Source organism: Urocampus carinirostris, chromosome 13 (genome assembly GCF_059441175.1).
Source record: "Urocampus carinirostris isolate Australia breed hairy pipefish chromosome 13, RoL_Ucar_1.0, whole genome shotgun sequence".
Classification (NCBI taxonomy): domain Eukaryota; kingdom Metazoa; phylum Chordata; class Actinopteri; order Syngnathiformes; family Syngnathidae; genus Urocampus; species Urocampus carinirostris.
The window spans coordinates 15,775,169-15,800,848 of NC_142361.1; the positions used below are offsets into that span (position 1 = coordinate 15,775,169).

General features: G+C 39.6%; 1 protein-coding gene across 1 annotated transcript; it reads right to left on the reverse strand.

The window, feature by feature from the left end:
* Positions 1-2,819: 2,819 nt before the first annotated feature.
* On the reverse strand, positions 2,820-25,437 carry LOC148353855 (transmembrane protein 26-like). Its single transcript, XM_088351349.1, has 6 exons — positions 25,138-25,437; positions 21,469-21,565; positions 19,248-19,340; positions 12,747-12,946; positions 12,513-12,592; positions 2,820-4,398 (listed from the first exon to the last, which is right to left on the reverse strand). The coding sequence occupies exons 1-6, from the start codon at positions 25,332-25,334 to the stop codon at positions 4,103-4,105; spliced, it is 963 nt and encodes a 320-aa protein (XP_088207475.1). The 5' UTR covers positions 25,335-25,437; the 3' UTR covers positions 2,820-4,102.
* Between the last annotated feature and the right edge of the window lie 243 nt (positions 25,438-25,680).

Here is a 25,680-nt window from a genome sequence, read left to right on the forward strand (position 1 = left end):
TTTCTGTCTCTTTTTCCATTCACTTTCTCTATTTTTCTCTATCTTTATTTCTCTATTTGCCTATTTTTCTCCTCTTCTCTCATTCTTTTTTCTCTTCCCCACTCTATCTCTTTTGTTTGCTCTCTTTTTCTATTTATCTGTCTGTTTTTCTAAATTTTCTTCTCTTTTTTCAATATCTCTGATTTATTTTTCTTCCTCTTTCTTTCCCGTTTTTTCTCTTTCACTGTTTACTCCTTTTCTTCCCACTTCCTTTCTCTGTGTCTCTCTTTTTCTCTGTTTCGTCTGTGTTGTTCTCCCCTCTCTCTCTCTTTGTCTCCTATCTACCAGTCTGGCCCCCAGAGAGCCCCTTCCTACCACGTGGTCCCCGAACTTAAACGAGTTTGACACCCCTGCATAGATGAATTAATCAATGAATGGCCTTTATTGTCATCATACAAGAGCAGCAGAATTAGAGGGTTTCTCTTTTTTAGTGCAATTGACAAATTAAAAAGGTAAAAATGTGCAAAAAGGATTAAAAAAATATATATTAAAAAAAGTTATATATTTATGACCCCGCGACCCTACTGAGGATAAGCGGTGCAGCTAATGAGATGAGAGATATTTATGATAAATAACACGTGGCAGTTGTATGGTACGATGTGATAAAGGAGACCCTCCAATATTTTTGAAGCAAAACCAAAAAAAAAATGCAGAAAGTACCATAACAAGAGAAATGTAGTCACTCAACTGTTTCAACAAGTTTTTTGCAAAAAGGTTTCACTTATGAATGCACCACTGTTTGGAATGACGTGGTTATGTGACTCTCCACCAGTGATTATTATTGTGCACCAAAAGCTTGGGAAAGATGCTCATGACTCCCCGATTTCAGACGCCCGTTCAAGCTAATCCTGTGAACGACAAGTTGCATTTGTTCTTATAAAAGTTTTGCATTGACAGGGCTTCCCATGTCATTTTGATCAATATCGAAAAATCAAATTGTTTGCAAAAGGTCATAGAAATAAGCTGCAGTCTCATTGATGCAGTAATGTGTTGTACTTGTTTAATTTACCTTCTTTAATGCATACAGAGTGTATATCATAACTAAGAACATGTTCCCACATGTCTGCCCTCTCTCTCACACAAGCACTATTGTCGTACTGAATGAAAGTATTTTTTGTACCACAAGGAGTCACTACATTTTAGATTCTGCCTATTTTAGCCTATCCTGTCATTTATTGAGGAAAATAGTTTTTAAAATGCTATAATTTTGGGGGGTGCTTTGGTTAAATTTAGGGGTGCTTAAGACAAATGGCTGGTTAAGCCCATGCTTTGACATACAGATATTTATTTTTAAAGTAACAGAAATAGTTACTCTCACTGGTGACTTTTACTAAAGAGCAAATTAGTTACTAACTCAGTTACTTTTTGGAAGAAGGAAATATAACCAATTCCTTTCTTTTAAAGTAACGTGCTCGCCACTTAATATTTCATTTGTATTTTCGTTATGTAGATGATGATGGTATTTTCAATATGTATGGTGATAATGGGGAAAAAACAAACAAACTCTAAATATCTGGGGATACAATGATATAGATACATCATAATTAGAACACAAAACAGACATGCTCTGCACATCTCATAGTTAGGGCAGACAAGCGGGAGCTTGATGCTAGAGTAATCTGGCTCAAGCTCCCATGCCTTGTCTTTTTAATGCACAGAACAGGACAATTAGCAATGGGTGGTTATGCTGAATGGGGGCAGATCCCCTAGAGCAGCATGATGGACAACACACAGCACAAAACAATCAGTTTTCACGATGAGCACCCATGAGAATTATTGTTAATATAATAGATACTTTTATTATATGATGCTGAAAATGTACGGAAGCAGCAATGACAATAATGATGATGGTGGGAATAGGGATAGTGATGGAAATGATGAAGTGACTGCATCCACAGAACTGATGCAAATCTGTATATTCATGAGGTGTGTTTTTTTACATGAGAATATAAAAGAGCTGTAAAACACAATCGTTAAGGAAAACTGGGGGTAGGATTAAATAAGTATATGCTTCTTCCTATTTCTTTTTCTCTTCTTTTTTTGACTTGTTTATCCTGGTAAAGCAGAAATTTGTCTTGAAATATAGGTGGTGATGTCATGTTGCACAATGCTTTTTCAGAAAAAAAAATCTCACCTGTGCTGAACAGAAATACTCGTTATCCTTTTCACTTTGCATCACATAGCCTCGTTAAAATTGTTAAAGGCAATATTAAATTCAAGAATGTGTACAGAACTCTTTAGATCCATTTTGTGTGTCTTAAAATGACCAGCAAGTCCCATTCAAACGAATGAGGGTTAACCAATAGATGGTTCTTGGTAAAGGGGCGGGGTTTGCCTTCGTCATGGTAATGCAGCAGTCGTGGTGCATTCTGGTAAATGTATTATTCGCCCCTGGTACCAGACAACATTTTTAGATTAATTAAAATGTTTTTTGCCTCAAAAATGTTGAGCCATGAATACATCTATTTTTGGATAGCCCAAAAAACCCTATACATTATGTCGAATTTTATCCGGGTAAAGACTAATCTCATCAGTAGGGACTGTAACGTGTTATTCCCTTAATGTCCACTGCGGGCCGACATCCTTCCGTCATTACCAAGAGCGGGGATGTCATATTTTGTCTATAAGGAACACAAATAAATTCTACAAGTCATTGGTATTAAGGAACCTATAAATTAAAACAAACAATGCACACAAATGACAGCACGCAACACGGTGTGTTACAAACAGATGTCATAAGTTTATAAAAACAAAAATAATACATGAATCAATGGTACATATTCAATTTTGAAAAACGAAAACACAAAAACACCAAAAACAAATAACACAATATTTTTAAACAAGAAGATTAATTGAATGGAATGAATACATTGTGATGCTCTCCTTTTTCTATCCTGAAATGCAGTTTACAGTGTAAATTTTATACACCTTCTTGTCTTTTTTGCAGGTTTAATTATAAACTTGATGGTTGAAAATTGTTACTGTAAAAAAGCAACCCAAAAAAAAATTCACGGACAAACAGTCTGACTCAGAATTCAATCAAATACTGTACTGTAAAAATTGCATAGTGTTTCAACTTTAGACTAGGTTTGATTGTTCCCTCCAAGCAATGTCAGCACTCCCCTGCATATAATACTTCTGAATATGCTTTTGAACAGGGTTCTCCAAACTTTTTCAGGCCTAAAGCTACTTTGTGTTACTAATTAGCCCAAATTGCACCCAGTTAGATATGCATTTTTAAAATAAAACTTACCCCATTACTATGTTTACCAGGTTAATTATAGGAAATAGGCTTAAATAGACTCAGTCAACCACTAAAACAACGTTTTACTAGAAACTCACAATGAACCAGCACTGCTGAGATTTTCAGAACATGTCTGTGGTCACCTCAGCTGTCCTTGGCAGGTACCACATTAGAGAACACTGCTCTAAAAGCAAGACTTGGGATGCAAAGTCTTATCCTGATGACTATTTTCCAGACATGGGGACTTGAGACTTAGTGACTTGGACTCGAGTCGACTCGAGTCGCTGTTTTTATGACTTGTGACTTGACTTGGACTTGGCAATCTAAGACTCGGGACTTGACTTGTGACTTGACTTGCCCAAGAAAAAAATACTTGGGACTTACTTGGGACTTGAAGGTGAAGACTTGAGACTTACTTGAGACTTGCACATGTGTGACTTGGTCCCATGTCTGCTATTTTCATTAGCTTTATATTTTATGCTGACTCGTTTTCAAAAGGATCCAGAAACTTCCAGGCTGCCATTTTTTCCTGTCTTGCTTCCCCTTTTCCTGCTTGTCTGCTGATAACTTGATATTAAAAACCACTCAGGTTACTTTTGTACAAACCTCAGAATTGATGAATTGTTCTGTGAGTTTAGCAACAAAAAGCTCAACAGGGACAAAGAATGTGGCATCATATCTGAAATATTTGTTTGAAAAGATTTCTTTACCCAATAAATTTACTTTGCGGGACACAAGAAAACAACTGTTTATCCTCCAAACAATACTTTTGAGAATCACTCATAATTTCCTTTGTCCCATGTATTCAAATGCACCCAATCACGGAATGGCGCTGCCCAGCCCACTGCCGCTGCGAGAAGGTTTGAAGTCCTGGCAGATGACGGCCAGCCTGTAGACATTTAAAATAACCACCAGGAAGTTCTTGATGGCGAAAAACACCAGCATCTGGTGGAAGACGTCGAAGTAGGTCATGACAGTGAGCCGCACCATCAGGAAGGGGCCGTCCTGGATAAACAAAGCTTCCACAATGCTCCAAATGTCCGTGCTGTGTTTGGTCAGGAGGGAAACATCCCGCTTTTCCTGGTCCTCCACCGAGTCCGACTTGGAGTTCACCACTGTCCAAAACAAGCAGGAAGAGTGTTGTGAATGATTTCTTCAACTTCTAATTGACTGCTTTTGTGCCATGCAATGTGCGTACCGTTAATTGTTCCGTGACAAGTGTTAGGAGTAACGCATTGAAAAGGAACACGTTCTAGAACACAATGACTTTTCTCGGTAACAAGAACTGTGACTCGTTCCTCTGCTACTTATTAAAAGCAGATGATGAACTATCACATCCTTGGATTGCCAAATGTTCGTCTTTTGCTCACGATGCAACATATGACCAGAGATTTGCCATCATTGGTTAAGACAACTGAATATAGTTACGGTGCCGCCGTCACAAGCGCAGAGTACGAGTCCATCTATCTATCTATCTATCTATCTATCTATCTATCTATCTATCTATCTATCTATCTATCTATCTATCTATCTATCTATCTATCTATCTATCTATCTATCTATCTATCTATCTATCTATCTATCTATCTGTCCGTCCGTCCGTCCGTCCGTCCGTCCGTCCGTCCGTCCGTCCGTCCGTCCGTCCGTCCGTCTATCTATCTATCTATCTATCTATCTATCTATCTATCTATCTATCTATCTATCTATCTATCTATCTATCTATCTATCTATCTATCTATCTATCTATCTATCTATCTATCTATCTCGTTGAATTATTCTCCCTACCGTATGTGCTTGCATCCAAGCCGTATTTCAAACTGTAAAATAAAATTCTAAAATGAGGGGGTCAGTTTATATGCCCGTATTTGGTTGTGTGTCACCAGTAGGTAGGCAGTGCGTGGGGAGGGGTTGTTGCTTATACGGGAAGAACTAAATCAATGGAGCGAATGTGCATACATAAATTACAGTAAAAGTGTGCAGAATTTTGGTATTTTTATTTGTAAAAAATATTTTTGCAATACACCATGCCTGGAGAAAAATAAGAAATTGTGTTGGACAGTATCTAGGAATGGAAAAGGTTATCAAAGAGCGGTATGAAGCCCAAAAACAAAATGGATATTGAGTGTCTCGGCTAAGAATTTGTTTGCAAGCTCTCAAGACTGCACAAGCCAAGAAGCACGACAGGTTCATCACTTCCACGGATTGGTGTATGTGTTTTCTTTTTTGTTTTCATATGCCCATTTTATAGCAGTTCGAAGGGTCGGCTTCAAAACGAGTATATATATTTGTAACTAGATAGTTACTTTAAGACTAACATGCTCTTTTTGGGTGTCAGTGATCTGAGGATGTAACTGAATGACTTTTGAAATGTAGTAACTACTAACTTTAAGTAATTCCTTTGTTTTTTTTGGTAACACACCCAACACTGTCTGTGACCAATGGTCGTGCTCGGCACTTCAACCCCTCATGACTGCGCCAAGCTTGTACACCACATACCATTAAATTATTGCATTGGAAATTCTACATTTGTTTGCAAATCCCCAGATTACTGAAAAGAAAGACATGCAGAGTACACATTTCTTCGTTTGGGTTGATTATTCTTGACTGCCAAAACTGTACAGCAAATTCACCAATTTACATATTATGGCATGTCAAACTTTTGAGTAAACTAAAAAAACAAAACAAAACCGTAGTTTAGGCAATCAGGGGTAGAGCGCCAACGCATGTTTATGAACATGTTGCATGTTAAAATCATGTTATGTTTATAAGATGCACAAACACACCAAACATGGCCACACACTGACAAATACAATGTAAGATAAACTTCACAAAAAACACAGTTAAACAGGATTGAGTTTTTACAAGTGCTCTAAAAGCATCCTGATAGTAAACTGCCTGGATCAAAGCTCACTTGTGCATCATTAAAAATATCTTCTTGACTTTGATTGTTGCAAGGATATTTATTATCAGTTTCTTTTGTTTTCTTTATATGTTATCTTAGATAGAATCAATCAGACTTCTGAATCTATCTGATAGGGTTTGTTATGTTTGAGAAGAACGTAGGAGCTAATATATCTAATATGTAAAGTATATGTTCAAGCTATGCCCTAAAGCCCTGGTTCTCTTGTTACGCTAGTACTTCATTATGAAGAGTAAATCAACATGAATTGTCGATACAGTATTTCATTGTGAAATTATTTCATCCCCTCTTCTTGATGATTTGGATTTTTAACTTTAGAGTGTGTAGATGCTTTCAGTGTTAAATCTACACATCTTTTGCTCCCAAAACTCTTACTCAGAGCAGTTTTACTAATCACACTTTTTTTCATTAAAAAATCTCGAGGCACACCGTACATTGAAAATGTTTACAAATTCATTCCGGCACCATTAGGTTTGAAACCTTTAATCATCACGTTCTCTAATATGACAATATAAAGATCACTGTGGCTCAGGAGGTAATATAGGTTAATCACCTTGATCAATAATTTTGCTTTAATTTAGGATTTTATGATATTTTTAAATGAACAATGTGTATAATTAGTGCCTCCTAGTGGTAAAAAAAATCATTGATAAAAATAATGTCATCAATTGAAATAATAGGCAAAAATATATAAAAAATAAAATAAAATAAAAGATACATATAATATATAAACGTGCGTTATTTAAAGTTTAAGGAATTCACATTTATTCTTCATAACATGAGCTTTACCTAAACTAAAGGATAGCCACAGGAAAAAAAAAATAGAAGAAAATTGGTGTGATTTGGTCACTTTGAGTCTTCATAGTCTTTATTTTTCACTGTACTTTGTAGTACCCATTTTTGGTTGCACTACACAATACAGCGACATTCAGTGGTCACATAATACACACTGCCCCATTAACCTTTTTTTTCATGTTTTACCATATTATACAGGTATTTCCTTTTGTTTTTCTTGAATAATTCAAATGAGCAAACATTATCTGCCAGTGGAACAAAATGTTTTTACGATGTCTAGCTTTTTTTATTTTTGTTAAATGTATCTTTTAATAAAATAAGACTTATTTTAAGTTTACGTTTATTTATTTTATCATTTTTCTGCAGTGTAATCTTAATTAGCTTTACATAAGTCATTACATATACCCTCTCGTATGACCTCATGATCAGATAATTAGTACATAAAAAGAAAAAAATAGTAATCTGCTTCAACCAACTGATATGGATGAATGTCACAGTTACTCGGCTGATCACTGGAAAAACGCAGGTATAATGAATGATGCATGCTTTTTTGTAAAGATAAAATTAAGCCATTGGACAATGTCTGCCTGGGCACACTGGTTGAAGAACACAGCCTTAGAGGTCCTAGCTAAGTCACTGGAACAACTAGGTTAGCGGTTGGCAAACCAAGATGTTGTTGTCGATAGAAGATTGGATCCACTCGCTTGGAGTGGTCAGTTGTTAGGGGCTGCAGTATCCAATTTGGCCGCCAGAGGGCGTTAGAGACCACATGCAAGCAGATGTTTATCGATTTTGTTTGTGTTTATTAGGGATGCCTTGACAAGAAACCTAGCTAAAGACTTTTCCGAGTACCACTGTGTTAATTTTAAATGAAAATCAGTTTTGGTGCCTACAAGTCAAAAACAACTATACACGCACATACACACCCACGCACACAAACACACAGATTTATTAAGTAGTTTTGATAGATAGATAGATAGATAGATAGATAGATAGATAGATAGATAGATAGATAGATAGATAGATAGATAGATAGATAGATAGATAGATAGATAGAGAGAGATATTTTAAAGCACTGGAAAATGTCAAGAATGTTTTTTTTGTGCTTTAAGAAGCCGCAGGTTGATGACCCCCGAACTAGGCGAAAACTAAAAATCTATCGTCCACATTTTTAAAAAAATGTGGTAAGTATTATAAACCTAGACTGAGGTTCTCAACTTTTCCCCGTCCCAAAGAGAAAGTAGCCTTTATGTCGTCAACATTAAGGGCGGTGACTTCAGTTTCCTGGTGCAAACATTCGACTCCCGATTAACGGCAACGTGCCAATAAACAAGGGTCTCTTTGCAAACTTGCCGCATACGCCGACATATGGATGCCATATTTGTGACATCATGTCCTAGCTCTGGTTCAGTTCTCCGCCAATGAGAACCCGAACTGCTTTATGAAGATCAGCTACTTGGCTGAAAATGACGACTGACAATGAAATCAGCCCTAATTTGTGGTTATCTACCCCAATACGAGTAACACTGTTGGTGCTTAACGTTGATTCAAGGGTGCTTGAGATTTTGAAACATGGCTTAAAAAGTAGCAGTGCTGCAAATTCGCAGCATTATCTACACTTTCACCTTCACTGCAAAAAATTGCTTGTCATATTGGCAGACATTTTGCAAAAATAAATTCCTTAAATATTGATAGAATTAACTGATAATTTCACCAGATTATTTTTCTAGTTACAGTGTATCCGGAAAGTATTCACAGCGATTCACTTGTTCCACATTTTGTTATGTTACAGCCTCATTCCAAATTGTACTAATTTAATCTCTTGTTTAAAAATTCTACACAAAATACTCCATTATGAATATGTGAAAACGTTTTTTTTTTTTTTACTTTTTTTGAACTTATTAAAAATAGAAAACTAAGAAATCACATTTACATAAGTATTCACAGCCTTTGCTTAATACTTTGTTGATCCACCTTTGGCAGCAAATACAGCCTCAAGTCTTTTTGAATATGATCCCACAAGTTTAGCACACCTATTTTTAGGCAGTTTTGCCCATTCTTCTTTGCAATAAGTCTCAAGCTCAATCAGGTTGGATGGGAGACGTTTGTGCACAGCCATTTTCAGATCTCTCCAGAGATGTTCGATCGGATTCAAGTCTGGACTCTGGCTGGGCCACTCCAGGACATTCACGGAGTGGTTCTGAAGCCAATGTTTTGAGATCTTGGCTGTGTGCTTTGGGTCGTTGTCCTACTGAAAAATGAACCTTCGCCCCAGCCTGAGGTCAAGAGCGCTCTGGAGCAGGTTTTCATCCAGGATATCTCTATATATTGCTGCATTCGTTTTTCCTTCTATCCTGACTAGTCTGCCAGTTCCTGCTGCTGAAAAACATCCCCACAGCATGATGCTGCCACCACCATGCTTCACTGTAGGGATGGAATTGGCCTGGTGAAGAGCTGTGCCTGGTTTCCACCAAACATGGCACCTTGCATTCACACCAAAGAGTTCAATCTTTGTCTCATCAGACCAGATAATTTTGTTTCTCATGGTCTGAGAGTCATTCAGGTGCTTTTTGGCAAATTCCAGACGGACTTCCATGTTCCTTTTACTAAGGAGTGGCTTTCGTCTGGCCACTCTTCCATACAGGCCTGATTGGTGGATTGCTGCAGAGATGGTTGTCCGTCTGGAAGGCTCTCCTCTCTCCACAGAGGAACGCTGGAGCTCTAACAGAGTTGACCATCGGGTTCTTGGTCACCTCCCTGACAAAGGCCCTTCTTCCCCGATCGCTCAGTTAAGACGGCCGGCCAGCTCTAGGAAGAGTCCTGGTGGTTCCGAATGTCTTCCATTTACGAATAATGGAGGCCACTGTGCTCATTGGGACCTTCAAAGCAGCAGAAATTTTTCTGTATCCTTCCCCAGATTTGTGCCTCAAGACAATCCTGTCTCGCAGGTCTACAGACAGTTCTTTTGACTTCATGCTTGGTGTTTGTCCTCTGACATGCACACTCAACTGTGGGACCTTATATAGACAGGTGTGTGCCTTTCCAAATCATGTCCAATCAACTGAATTTACTGCAGGTGGACTCCAATTAAGCTGTAGAAAGATCTCAAGGATGATCAGTGGAAAAAAGATGCACCTTAGCTCAATTTTGAGCTTCATGGCAAAGGCTGTGAATACTTATGTAAATGTGATTTCTTAGTTTTCTATTTTTAATAAATTCAAAAAAAGTTAAAAAAAAAAAAAACTTTTTCACATTGTCATAATGGAGTATTTTGTGTAGAATGTTGAGATAAGAGATTGAATTAATACAATTTTGAATGAGGCTGTAACATAACAAAATGTGGAAAAAGTGAAGCGCTGTGAATACTTTCCATATGCGCTGTAAATAGAGACAAAAATATTTTTAAAAGGAAGACTTCGACTTATATGGAGGAAAACCTTTTTTTTTACTTTAATAGAAAAAAAATGAGCACATACGTCTGCCAGTCAGATAAGATTTCCTTAGTGTGTCCAATATCAAAATTCAGTAGATAAAGGTGGGGTGCGTCATTTGAGGTGTCCTTAAAAAGTTGTAAGTCGAATATCTTTTCTATTAATTATGTGTTAACAATGCCCAACTGAGTACAAAGAGCCTTTATAAATGAAAAAACACCGCGCCTATTTGCTTTTGTCTTACTTTTATCAGAGCTGTTCACGACTCGCAACACGTTAGGAAACAGGAAAGAGGGCTTGAAAGTCATTTAATGCTCATCTTCGCGGTTTTCTGTTAGTGTAGCATAAAAGTAGTCAACGTGAGAAAAGGACAGTTTCAAATACAGTCCAAGCGCCCACGGGAAATCACAAAAAAAAAAAAAAAAAAAAATGTTTATTCGAGCCCGTCTAAGAAATACAAGTACTTGCACGCGCCACATCAATAGCTTGAAAGAGACTGCAATGATGACTTGAGCCAGAAGATGCCGTCAGTGAGTAAACGTTTCAGAATTCCAGACAGCATCTTTAAGCACTTAGGACACTTGGCTTAGAAAACATTTTACTGTCATGAATAACAATTGAGAAACAATGGTCTACGTATATATATCATTAGATTCATTGTTCTTGTGCCCTAAAAAGCGTATATTCTTTGACCACTAGATGTCACTGTATTGTGTAGTGCAACCGAAAATGAGTGCTGAAAAGCACAATGAAGAATACAAACTAAGGAGACTCAATGTGACCAAACCTGTACCATTTGCCCTCTCACTTTTCTGTAGCAAGGTTTTTTGGGGTACCCTTAGCAGCAAGATGGCAGACAATCATGTCAGATCCTTCTAGACAGGCCTCATGTTATAGAAAATAAATGCAAATATCTCGACCTATGAGTATTTGTTTTTAAAACTTCATTTTTACAAGACAGTTCATGTATTTTGGCTTATTATTTTGATCACTTGTTTATTTTAGTGGGTGACTTTTTCTGACACAAGCATTCTCTAAATCAGGAGTCTCCAACATGGTGCTCGCGGGCACCCGAGTGCCCCCTAAAGACAGTTGAGGTGCCCGCAGAACTGTTCTGAATATAGTTCACAAGAGCTGTGTCATTGTGATTTTCTATTAAAATGATTCTTTTATTGATTGACTGAGTCCATCCTGCTTCCTGAAGTGTTGCGAGCTCTGAACTGCTAAAGTAAGATATAGCAAATAAGCATGGTGGTGGAAAAGGAAATGAGCGTAGTGGCATTTTTTTTAATAATGACTCTTTGAACTAGGTTGGGCATTGAGCTACCCGGAGCAATCCGGCTTCAACGCCGCTAAACAGAGACGCGAAAGCCGGGGGGAATCGGAGAAGAGGCGGACTTGCTAACACGAGGTGGTGTATCCCTGGATTTTCACAAAGAAAAGTTTTCCATCTGCCGCAGGGATGTCGAATTTTTGGACTGGCGTGACGTCATCCACTTTGCTACAAGCACCCCTAGGGCATCATGTTCATCTGTTAATAAACAACGGGGTAGACTGCTGGAAGTGTGAATTTCCCTACGGGGATGAATAAAGTATCTATCTATCTATCTATCTATCTATCTATCTATCTATCTATCTATCTATCTATCTATCTATCTATCTATCTATCTATCTATCTATCTATCTATCTATCTATCTATCTATCTATCTATCTACATACTGTACTTAATAGACTGAGCCTACCCCATTTTGTAATAATAAAAATAATAATAATTGACCAGATAATAACATAGTAACAACATGATAATACCATGATAAATTGCGATTTTCTATATTCAAATAAATACATTTCAGCTTTGTTTCTATCCAGCTATTTTAGATATTTCGCGAAATCCCTTTCCAGCTAAGTATCAAGCTACCTTATTAGCTATCTAGCAAGCCTTCTAGCTAAGTTGCCATCTTAGAAATTCATATCAAACTTGGTGCCCTTTGCGCTAATTAGTAACGAAAAGTAGCTGCCGGTTTGAAAAAGGTTGGAGACCCCTGCTCTAAATACTACTCCCTGTGTTTTTTATTTACTCACCAGCTAAATGAAAAGGGAATTGCAACATGCTCCACGTCCATACGGCTAAGATGATATAGACCAATTCAGGGCTGTTCTCTCTGTAAAAGATAATACACAATACAGTTGTTGTTTTTTTTCCAGTAACTAGAAAGTAGTCGTTGTTTTTTTTTACTATTGTACTTGCATTGATAAAGGACAAAACATCAGAGTTGAATGTGAGCCTGCTGAGCAAACATGATAAGAGCCACCCACTTGACATCAGACAGAGTCTCGCTGGTGAATTCAAGGATGTCAGCCGCTGTGCCAACGAAGATCAGAAGGAGTTGAGAGAGTTCGTCCCTGGTCAAGCCGCCCCCGAGAGGCAAGAGCCACTTTCCCACGATGAGGAGGATGAGCAAGATCTGATGAAGAGCCAGGATCCACTCGTTGGAGCACAACGTTTGGTTGATGTTCTGGTAAAGCCAGAATTGATAAAAGAGAAAGAAAAAAGATTGTTTTTTGGGGTGAATGCACATCTGGATGTGTTTACACTTGGCTTCAGCTGTTGTAGCATGCAGCTAACTCATAGTTGTAAGACTGTGCTGGATGTTATTGAAGCCTACCCCCACCCTAAGAAAAAAAGGGCCGTGCATGTGTTATTTCTCTGGGATAAAAAGCTTTAAGAGGTGTATCCATGACTCATGAGATACAACACGATCGCTCAAATGTATACTTGTAAAATGTACCTGGGTTGTATTACTGGCATGTTTTCTTATAGTTAGTAATAAAACAACATAATATGTGTAATTGGACGGATTGTTTTCCTTGTGGCATTCCCCAGGGTCACTCATAGGACAATTCCATTCTTTTTACAGATTTTCATGTAAATTGTTTCAGAGGTAAGATCTTAAGCCCCAGTCAGCGTCCGAGCCCGACCCGAATTTCAGCCCGTGTCTGGCCTAAAATGTCAATTATTACGTTCGAGTCAGGCCCTACTTCCATCTCTCTGATTTTACTTTAAATATATGTATGTTAAAAAAAATGTCAATATCGTTTTATGCTAACATCACAGTACGCTAAGACGTTTCGAGGCCGTGAATAGCCAGTAGGCCACGAGGAACCATGGTCTGCCAAAAAACAGAAGTCGCCTCATCACAGCACGTACTGTACTTTTGGAATGTAGAAACTAGAAACTATTTCCTGTTTCTGTATATTATCAGTCGGCATTGTTCTTATTTGCCTCTCTGCCTCTCTCTCTCTCTTCAAGTGCCGATCTAGATTCTTAAAGACGTACAGCTGCTCTGGTTTTAAGCGCAATTTTCAACCCGCCAAAAGGCCTTCACATTTTCCCCCTCCACTCTTAAAGAAATTGTCGGTTAATGTAACCTTTGCAGACACAGAAATATAAAAGATGTAAATGTGTATACAGATTTATTGAACTTTTAACTCACAAATATCGGGTTTGATTAGGACTCGCTATTGCGAACTAGGGTAATGAGTTGGGCTCAGGCTGTGTCGTTCTCTACTTCTCGCGTGCCTGAGTCGGCTGGATTCTTTTAGGTCCCATCTTACCTCCAATTGCTTTTGACAATATAGCTGTCTTCATATACAGTTCAAATATTTTGTTTTGTTCTGACAATTTATTCGGCTTGAAAATATTGCTGTGTTTCTGTCCTCTCATGTCTTAATTTTGCCATTCATATTTTCCCAACACTCCCGTCAGATTCCGGCCAGTCCTCCTGAGAAGGCTCTTTGTCTCGGCCCTTCCAACGGTCGCTCAGTCCTGCCTGCGACTTTGAGACGTCTGGGGCTGTATGCGTTACGTCAACACTAGCATCTTTGTGCAATGTTCCTAGCGTGTTTATTCTCCGCACACTGCGAACCCGAATCGTTTGAGATCCTGAAACATGAATGCACCTAGATCTCATGTCAAGTCAGTGTTGGTGTAATTAGCAAAAGATTTAGGGATTCTTTTTCTCTCAGCTCTGGCTTGACGATGTGTCAGCGTGTTATAGACTAGCTGACACCAGGTTGGAGGTGGGCAGCAGCAAAGTCGGGAAAGACTTGGCTCTAAAAGCAAGAGTGGTTTGGTCCACGTTCTCATTGGTTCAACGAGGTGGTTGGTTTTATGTGCAAATGGCCTTGTTGAAACTTGCTTTTTCAAGTCTTTTAAGAATATACACGTATCGTTCTATCATAGGACATTATCTGATGATCAAACCCTTATGTGACGGTATAAACCACTTGTTTGTTTGTTCAGAGGATCACATTACACCAGTTTTAAAATCACTGAATTGGCTCCCTGTACAATTCAGTTTTTTAATGTCTTAATGGTCTTGGGCATTCCTATCTGTCCGATTTGTTTTTATTATATCAGCCCTCATGGTTTCTTCCCAGGGTGAGGACCAAAACCTACAGTGAAGCAGCATTCAGCCACTTTGGTCCCCATTTATGAAACAAGGCTGCCTGACGACCTATTTTCAAGAGCAGGATCAAGACCCACTTTTTAATATGACTTTTAATTGGTAATTTTTATTTTGTATATGTTTTACTTCCAATCTTTTACTGTATAATACTTTACTTTTATTTCATACTTTTACATTTTGTTCTGCAGGTATTATTATTTTTTTATTTCCATTTTTATATTTCAATGTTTTCTCAACTTTGGGTACCACACTGCTAGGGTGTGGTTTAATGGCTGAAATCCAGAGGCCATTGGCTGCCATCCCAATCAGTGTGGATAAGCCTCCCTCAGGTCCCTTTCCTCACATGGCTAGTCTGTGCCTTGCCATAATCATATCATATTTTATCTCTATCACTACTTATTTTGATTGATTTGATTGTATTTTAATCATTGTGTGTGCATGTGTATGAGTTGTTTTGGGTTTTCAGGGGGAGGGGGGATTTTTATATTAGTGGGGATTTTACTGTCTTGTTGTATGCTATGTATACAGCACTTTGAGTGGCATTTTTTTTGCCTGAAACGTGCTTCACAAATAATTTTGATTTGATCTGATATTGAAAGGATGAGGCAAAAGTTTCAGCAAAACTGGTATTGAGTCACGTGTGGGCAACAGAAATGCTACAAAACACCCAAGCGGTAGCATTGAACTGCACATACACAGGTCTACAGTATCCACAAAGGGACAATATACACATACAATTGGTCCATATTAACACCAGTGATAGCCCAGGGCCATTTGTGATCAGTTGACAATTTTCAAGCACACCGGATCATATACTAAGAATGATAGTTGTTCCTGAAAATGTGTTTTATGATGCAAATTAATGATTATCATCGTAATTGTTCTCCTCTAAAAATAAATATATTTGTGGAATTCAAATCTTACCTTACAACTTTGGTCAAATATAATTTAGGTGCAGAGTGAACTAGTCCACGAGTTGGGTTATTATTCACACGTTACCCCAAAAGTTGTACTGTGTTTTCATACGATAAGAAACAACAATCAAAAACAAAAACCCCAAACTGCTCGATTTGGATTAAAAAAGTTTCACAATCACACTCCAAAAAAAGTATGTTTTATAAAAAGTAACGTAACAAAAAAAAACCTAAGGTGTTTGTTTAAGACAATGCAAAAGACTCAAAATTTGGTTAGATAGCCCGAGATAAAGAAATCTGCCAACAATTTTTTTCTTAATGTAATATTTTGGATCGAATAAATCAATATGGATTTTTTAAAACATATTTGTTGATTTACAGTTAAATAAATACTCGAATGCATAAAACAATAAATAAACATTATGTAGATTAACCAATTATCTAAATAAATGCGCTGTTATTTTTTTTTTGTAATAAACATTGACAAACATAGAACCACAATCTACGGTTATATTGTTTGGTTTCTGAGGAAATCAGCAACAACTATTTCTGGCAAACTGTTGCATTTTGACAAGCGCAAAGTCAGATGTCATTTTTTTAAACAAATGAATAAATGAATAAAGATTTGGAGCCCAAAATCGATTAAAAGATGCTGTAGCTCATTAAGCACGCTGTAGCTCAGGTAATGACCCAAAAAATCTGGACATACTGTATTACTCAATTACAAGAAACAGTATGCTGGGTCGCAGTCAGAATGGATCACAAAAGTGGGTTACTGGTATAAATTACTGAATCCCTTGAGTCCTGATCACAGACCCAGAAAAGCAGGTGTAATATAAACCAAAAAAAGTTCTGAGGTCAGCAGGTTTAGGTCACTAGGGAAGCCAAAAGTTCAAAGCAAACATGTTGCATCAGCGTTTAGCTGTTGGGTGGCATGTAGATTACAAAAGTTGAGGTGTTAAACCAGGTGAAATGCAATTGCATTTTCACTGACACGACAAAGATCTAGGAAAAGCATTTTTTGAATCACATTGTGTGGTGCTGTTTTCTTTGGTTTGTTTAACAGGAGACACGATAAGCTGATTCAATTTTTGGGATCTTTTGGTACCTTTTAAAAAGCCATCTCCTCACTAAGAACACTGTCAACGGTCATGACCGGTACAAGCAGTGGACCCAAATGCGTAAAGTTTCACACAATGCGTTATTGAGGGTTCGGGGAAGTCAGGGCAAGAGGAATAAGAACGCGATCTGGTGCTCGCTGGGCAGGAGGAACGGGGAAGCCCTCGCGAACGAAGCGTGGTTGGGATCGGAAGCAAGTCGGGTAGCCGGGACGGAAGACGCAGCGTGGTTGGAGAACGGAACAAGTCATGTAACCGTAGACGATCAGGAAGCCAGGGACAGGGGATCGATACATGAAACAGGGGATTGAATCGAGCAGGATACAGTATCAGGCCAGGACCAGATGGGAGCCAGAGTCAAAAATGCTTGCCTTGCATGTGCGGGGGTTTGCTGATGGACTGACAAGGAGTGAACGAGAATGATGTGCTTAAATAGGAGGAGGACTAATTAGGGAACGAGGGGCAGCTGGGGCTGAAAGAGTGAGCGTAGGTCAGGGCAATTGACCAATGATGACAGTCAACGTGGTGTTTTACCTAAATCACCCATCCGTAAGGATTCCAGCTCATTCTTGCGCTCGAATCAGAACCCCCTCCCATCACTGGAAAATGACAACTAACGGGACAACCAAGTACAACGTTTACTTGGGAGAGTTGTTGTTTTCGTCAACAGAGCCTCATACTTCCTGGTGAGAATCACCTCCACCAATAAGAAAAGGAATTGCCATCGTGTTAAAGTAAATACATCATCATACTAAAGCTTAAGTTCAGTGTGAAAGGGCTTATAATCAAACTCATGCGTTGTTTGTAAAACCAGTTACAGTATTGTTTTTTTATTATTGCTCACACAACCAAAAGGCCCCTGGGATGCCCCAGGATGCACAGGAGAGATTTGTTTTCCGTCTAGTGGGAAACACCTCGGGATTCCGTCAAAAAACAGTAAGAGTGACTAGGGTAAAGGGAAATACAGCTGATAATGCTTCTGCTCAAGTGATTAGACACAACATTTGGGGTAATAATGGATGGATTTGCATTTAAATTTGTATCTCTCTGCCAAAGTGGCCCTAAATATACTGTGTGTATCACTTCCTACTGGTAAAAAAAAACCTTCTTGATTAAAAATATCAAAAATAATAATTCCTATAAACGTGAATTTTATTTTAAAATACTCGTAAGTCGAGAAATTTGTATTTATTTTGTGTATTATGATTCTCACCTAGAGGGAGCTGACACAATTGTCCACAATCTTGCTGCTCCTTATGACCCGTTTTTGATCCCGACCACGCTTTGCTCTCCTGTCCCAGCAAGCGATCTGTTTTTTTCCCATCCTCGACACTACGATCTCCCGCTCTGGAAGATTCACTTCTGCGTTCGGAACTCGTTCTGATTCTGTGCGCGGCTTGCTTCCTGCGTCCAGCGAGCACCGAATCGCGGGCGCTGCCTTTCCCCTCGACCTCAATAAACTTGTGAGTAAATGTTTCGCGATTGGGTCTAACCTTTGTGCTGGTCGTGATAAAAAGTACTTTCATCTAGTACATGCTGTATGTAAATGTATATTGAAATGTCTCCGTAGTGCATTGGTCAGAACGTTCACCTTACACGTGAAAGGTCCCTGGTTCGAGACTGGGTGGAAACATTTTGGCCTGGAGAGGTATGGGCGCCACCAGGCTGTACTTGCCCAAGACACACCACAGGAAATGGTGCTCCTACGTCCCTATTGGTTAAGGGATCCAACCAACCATTGCACAAAAAGTACACAAATCTAGATGTGTGAGGAAAAATATTCTACATAAAAAAAAGTGAATCTAAAATAATCCTAAAAAGATGAAATTCACCATTCCTAATTCTTAAAAAAAAGACAAATTGTGTGTTTTAGTCACTTTGAGTCTTTGTTGTTTTCTTCTTCTTTGTGCCGTTTAGCACTTGTTTTCGGTTGCATTACACAATGCAATGGCATATAGTGGTCAAATAATACACACCCTTTACATATTTTATTTTATTTGAATTAAAAATGTTAGTTACAGCTATAATGTAAAATAAAGCCTCAGCTAAATCCACCGGCCGAGTTAACACCTAGCTTAAATCACATTAGCAGCTTAAAGACTTCCTTGTTTGTTTGTGGGAGATGACTATACAGGTTGATGGCAATAACATGAGAGTTTTTTGGTTTCTATTTCTAGATATTTGTCTTATTTTAGGGCTACCATCACTGCTCCGATTCCTGACATTGCTGAGTCATCTCCCCCCCAAATCTGAAAATAAACTTGAACATGCTCTACACAGCCTAATAATATTACACAAACGTGAAGTCAGCTCTACCTCAAGGTAGTTCTGGTACGTGTGGTTTTCCCGTGTGGTCTCGTTCAGGGTGATCACTTGCTTCACGTTCTCCCAAGAGTCCAGCTTCTTGCACTGCAAAAAATTGCTATTAATACCTTATTAAAGCACGTGTTCTAATGTATAGTGAGCTAGGTATATCACACATATTTCAAGACACTTTGGTGTATTTTCTCCTTTTTGCAGTTTCAATAACACCAGGTGAGGACTTAAACGAAACATGCTCATCATGTTGGATGCTAATAAGGTCAGGTACATGGAGGACCGATGCAGCCATATGTAGAAATAAGTGTATGAATACATATATACCTAAAAAGGTATACCAGATGTAAATAAATGAACACACAAACACATTGCATAATACTTAAATATATGACATATATGCAATTCAGTCATTTATATATTCATGCATTTTGTCGTTTATTTTGTCGTTGACTTGCATGGCTGACGCTGCTATCGGTTAGTGTGTAAATAGGGAAAAGTGTGAAGCACATTTTAAAGCGCTTTGGTAGGTCTTCATTGACTTGAAAAGCAGACCATTTACATTTACTTTCATTTATTTCTGTATTATTTTTTGTTATGTATTTTGTCGTTATTCAAATGAGGAAGCGGCCAAGTTACCTGAGCTTCTCACCTATTGGGTAAAAGTCATTGCTGTAAATTAGCTCAATCGTTGATCAACCAATAGGTGAAAAGCTCAACCAGTGTGACCCGCCCTGCAAACAAAAACATTTTTTTTGGTAAGAAATTATACATGACAAAATAAATAATGGAATAGATATTTCATTATTACTCATTGCCCTTACCTGTGCCAGCTCGTTTGGCGCCAGCTGTTGCTTATTGCCTGATTGATTCCCCTCCTATTTATACCCAGTGCGCCAGTCTCTCCCTGTCTGTCCGTCAACAAACCTCTGCATACGCAAGGCAAGCATTTTGACTCCGGCTCCCATCAGTCCCGTTTTTCATCCGTATACCACTCGTCTGTTCCTGATCTCAGGCTATCGACCCGTTTTGTCCTTTTGACCACGCTCTGATCTCCCACTATGACCCGTTTTTGACCACCGACCACGTTCTCATCTTTCGTCCCGGCTAACGACCCATTTTTGACCACCGTCCACGCTCTGATCCCCCGCTCCGGCTATCGACATGTTTTTCCCGCTTGACACGCTACAATATCCCGCTCCGGGAGATCCACTTCCGCATTCTGATCACGCTTCCCTCGTCCAGCAAGTACCGGATTGCTGGCGTTTGTTTTTCCTTTTCTATCTCAATAAACTTGTGAGTAAACGTTACACATCTGGGTCCTCCTCCTGTTGTGGTTCTGACAAAATAAATGACAAAATGCATGACTATATGAATAAATTGCATTAATGTCAGAAATGTAGGATTTACATGTTTCATTTATATGTTCATTTATTTATACGATATACCTGTAGATTTGTCTGTTTGTGACCTTCTGCAAGTCCGACAAGTAGTGGGCAACCACTCCAAGTGCGTACGCTGATTAGCTGTGTATCAAGGCACGTGGCACATCAGATGCTAGTGTTAATTTGTGTTGCGAGCATCGCACTGACTTGTCCCAGCCCCCTATAATGAGCAGTCGCACTGTAGCCAGGCCCAGCTTCTCAGTGCTTCCTCCCCGTCTTTGCGACACACTGCGCCCTGGTAATTGGTCACAGAGGGGACAGTAAATCTGCACGAGGACGTGGGAGAGAAGTAGAGCGAGGGAAGGGTGCAGCACGGCGGCGCAGTGGTTAGCGCGTTGCGGCACAGTTCTGAGGTCGTGGGAACCTCCTGAGTGGGTTCAAATCCAGCTCCCGGCCTTACTGTGCGGAGTTTGTATGTTCTCCCCGTGCTTGCGTGGGTTTCCTCCGGGCACTCCGGTTTCCTCCCACATTCCAAAAACATGCTTTTCAGGTGAATTGGCCGGTCCAAATTGTCCCTAGGTGTGACTGAGCGAGTGAGTTGTCTGTCCCCGTGTGCCCTGCGATTGGCTGGCAACCAGTCCAGGGTGTCCCCTGCCCATTGCCCGATGATTGCTGGGATGGGCTCCAGCATCCCCGCGACCCTACTGAGGATAAGCGGTGCAGCTGATGAGATGAGATGAGATGAGATTTGAAAGTATTTATTTATCTATACATGTATCTAATCATTGATTTCCACATATTCCAGGATTGGTTCTCCATACAGGTGAGGCTTTTACCTGAGGGTCGCTGGCTTTGTCCTGCTGGTAATGCAACTCCAGGATCCAAATGGAGGGAATAATACTGATAAGAAAGAGAAAGATCGGAGGGGAAAACCTACAAAAGAGCAAAGCATGGTATGAATACATACAAGAAAACATCCGCCCGCCATTAGCTCGTGTTAAACAATTTTCAAAGTTGTTTTGTAGAGCGTCATTGATATGTGTGCTTGTTAAGCTTCCCGGTAAGTGCTGATGATTTATTCATACATTTCTAGGTTGTTTGTATTTGGGAAGACGACATACAGACATCACATTGCAACATGGAACAAGACATTACTCCCAAAAGCAATTGTTTAGGTAGGACAAACCAAATGATTTAGTGGTTGATTGTGCTTAACTAAGCCCTACTTTTAATAATTACAACCTGGTAATAGTATAACAATACTGTTGTAACAACATAGCAATAATATAAGTTGCTAAAAAGTAGCTCTCAGGTTCAAAAAGGTTGGCAACCCCGGCTCTAGATCCACCTAGTGCAGGGTAAGTGTTTTGAGTCGTCGCCCATTGGATTAAAACATTTAGCAGATGAGGAAAAAAATGATTGCTTAGATTTTTAGGGGATATGCCGAGTCTCTAATCCGATACCTGGCCAAAACATGGTAAAACAAAGGGACACTGGGGACAAGAGAGGCACCAAAACAAAAAATGATTTATCATTTTATGTATTGCCATTATCCTGATGTTCCTTTGGTGGGCCGGATTAATAAGCCTGAAGGGCTGCATGTGTTCACGCCCTTATTTTCGTGCATTGCCTTCTATATCAAATTCAAGGGGAAAAATAGTCCATTACGCAGTTCGATATTTAGTCCTCACCCTAAGGCAGCAAAATTGTCTACTGTTAACATGTTTCTAATTTAATAAATGCACCAATAACAAAACAGGCAAATACAAGGCACAAATCTTCTTCTTGAATCAACTCTGGCCCTTGTAAAGGATTGGAAGTGTTTTTATTTTTCACATCAGTAACCTACAACGTGCTTCTTTATAACTATCAATATTGCAATTAATGCGATCCTGGAACACAAATACTTTTCTCTTTAATGTACTCTCTGTCACGATTGCCCATTGCCCTCACCTGGGCCCGCTCGTTTGGAACCAGCTGCTGCTCGTTGCCTGATTGTCTCCCCTCCTAGTCAAACTCTTTACTCCCAATCATTTTTTGTCAGTCCGTCAACGAACCTCTGCACTTGCAAGACTTGTATTTTGACTCTGTCCAGTATCCTGCTTGTGTATCCAGTATCCGGTATCGATCCCATCTGTCCCGTCCTGTCCGGTATCTTGCTCCATTATCCAGTATCCGGTATTGATCCCGTCCTGTCCGGTATATTGCTCGTGTATCCAGTATCAGGTATCCATCCTGTCTGTCCCGTCCTGTCCGGTATCTGCTCGTGTATCCAGTATCCTGTATCGATCCCGTCTGTCCCGTCCTGTATCATGCTCGTGTATCCGGTATTGAGCCTGTCTGTCTCCTCCTGTCCGGTATCTTGCTCGTGTAACCAGTATTCGGTATCGGTCCCGTCCTGTCCGGTATCTTGCTGTTGTATCAAGGTTCCAGTATCTGGTATCGGTCTTGTCCTGTCCGGTATCTTGCTCCAGTATCCGGTATAGATCCCGTCTGTCCCGTCCTGTCCGGTATCTTGCTTCAGTATCCAGGATCAAGTATTGATCCTGTCCTGTTCGGTATCTACTCGTGTATCCTGTATCTGGTATCAATCCCGTCTGTCCTGTCCGGTTTCGATCTCATCTGCTCCTGGCTTCCCGTTTTCTCGCAGCTGACTTCTCTGTCTCATTTCTTGTGCCCAGCGATTGCCGAATCGCTGGCATTGGTGTTCCCGCGCATGACTGCCCCATTTCCGTAAAATAAAGCTTGTGTGAAAACGTTACGTGTCTGGGTCCACCGTCTGTTCAGGTTCTGACAACTCTCACATGTTATTAATACAATTTTGTAGCGCAACTGCTATTAGAAAATGGTGCGTGACTCTGCCCGAGCTAAAAGTAGACTTTGAACAATGTCGTCATCTAATTGACAACTAATTTTCCCTCAATCATGATGTAATACACGACCCACAATCTCAACGCTATGGAGGGCACGTTTATATTCAACCTAGAAGGTACAACTGAATACAGTGACGGTGGCACCATCTTAAGCATAATCTCCCTAGAAATATTATCACTACCCTATATATACTCGCCTCTAAGCCATATTTACAACTAAAGAATTAAATACTGAAATCAGGGGGTCAGTATATTTGTGTGTATTTCGTTGTATGTCATAGTAAATAGTTGGCACCGCATGGGAGAGAGGGCATGGCTTATACAGGCACAAAAAAACAATGGGGCAACTGTGAGCAATTAAGGTTAAAGGTGTGCTATATTTTGGTCTTTTTATTTGTAACATTATTTTTGTAATACACCATGCCTGGAGAAATACAGGAAATGTTTAGGACAGTACCTAGAAAGGGAGGAGGATATCTTTGAGTGTTTTGAAGACAAAAGACAAAAAGGATATGGAGTGTCTCTGAAAAGTGGTGATTGCAAAATCTCAAGATTGCACAAGTCAAGAAATATAAAAAAGGGTTCACTTCTTTCACCGAGTGGTTGGCCACAATTGGCTGCAATTTGAAACTTTGTTACTCTCTGCCACCATCTCCTGGCTTAAAGTCTAGTCTAGTCTTCTTTTTGTATAATAAACCCTAACTCTAAGTCTCAAAGGGCTGTCAAACTCTTTTCTTAATCTTTTTAGGGGTTTGGGTTGGCGTTTTGGGGGTATTTAAACCGTCCTTTCTTTACTTTGACCATTTTCAGGCTACGCTAACAGAAAACCTCAAGGACGAGCATGAAATCACTCTCCAACTAACCCCCACCCTCCCCTTTTCCTGTTTCCTAATGTGTTGCAAATACTGGACACCAAAGATAAAGTAAAATAAAAGCACGTAGGCGTGGTGGAAAATAAAATATTAAGGCTCTTTGAACTCAGTTTGGCAATGTTACCACATACTTAACAAAAAATATTTAATTTTCAACTTTTTAAGGACACCTCAAAAGATGCACCCAACCTTTCAGGCAATACAAAAAATGTATTTTTAAAAGTAGTACCTGGGTGTCTTTGTAGAAGTTTAAAAAGGCCTCGATAATTGTTTTATAATCAAAGCTTACATCCCCGAGTCATAATTTATTTGTGAGCCTCAGAAAAGAACCCCATCCCTCCACCTAAGTCACACTTTTAATGCCATTAATTTACCAGAAGTTTTTTCTCTATTATGAGGTCCCGGATCTAAATGAGTTTGACATTCCAGCCGTAGGGGAACATGTTTATTCCAGAAAGAAAATATCGATACTGTTTTGCAAAATTGACTGTTAAAGAAACGCTCCAGTAGAGAAGAAAGGAAATAAAATGCACAACTTAGAGATCCACATCCGTGATCGTGTCCTGTTTCTCCACATCGTTATTCTATTCAATTATGCACCACAATGAATACCTCTTCGTATATTTTCCAAATTCCAGGACGTCTATTTCGAGCTGACTTTAGGAGGGGACCACCCTGTCCTCATTGTCCACACAAAACAATAGCAATGGTCGTGAGGTGCATGCACGGCATATAGCCAAAGAGTTTGCGCTTCTTTTACCATTTGTAATCTTGTCCTTTCCTCCTCTTGAGCGTGACAATCATCTCCAGAAGCAGCGGCAGAAAAAGCGATGTAAGCAGCCAGAAGATGTTGTCCCCCTTCACCCAAGTCACCCGCCACACGCCCGCCAAAGACACGAAGAGAAAGAGCGCCCTGGTCACCACCGCGCACGTAAACTTTAATACGCTCAGCATCATTTTTTTTCCTTTTCTCTTCTCTTCCCTTCCTTTCTTCCTCCGTCTTGAACCGGTCGGCCGCAGGTCTTACTCCCGACTGACAGCCATAAACTTCACACACAGGGTGAACTTTGTGGCACTTGCACAAAAAGGAAAGTGGGCCAAAAATATGAGGCTCCACCCCAAGTGGGAGTGGGAGTGGGAATGGGGGCCACTCTTCTTCCAATACATGACACAGCTTGCCTGCTTGATGCTGAAGATTAGTCGCAGAAGGCAGTTTGGTGACCGTGGTTGCCAAAACAGACCTATCCACACGAGGGCGACAAAGATCTCTGCATGTGGAACTTGGTATCTATATGTGCTGCCC

What these genes read in the sequence shown, in the direction of transcription:
- LOC148353855 (XM_088351349.1), bottom strand. Translation starts at nt 25,334, where the DNA reads ATGATGCTGAGCGTATTAAAGTTTACGTGCGCGGTGGTGACCAGGGCG. An exon ending in GAGACTCTGTCTGATGTCAA is followed by an intron (nt 12,593 to 12,746) that starts GTGGGTGGCTCT and finishes TATCTTTTACAG; the next exon opens with AGAGAACAGCCCTGAATTGG. An exon ending in ATTCCCTTTTCATTTAGCTG is followed by an intron (nt 4,399 to 12,512) that starts GTGAGTAAATAA and finishes TGTTTTGGACAG; the next exon opens with TGGTGAACTCCAAGTCGGAC.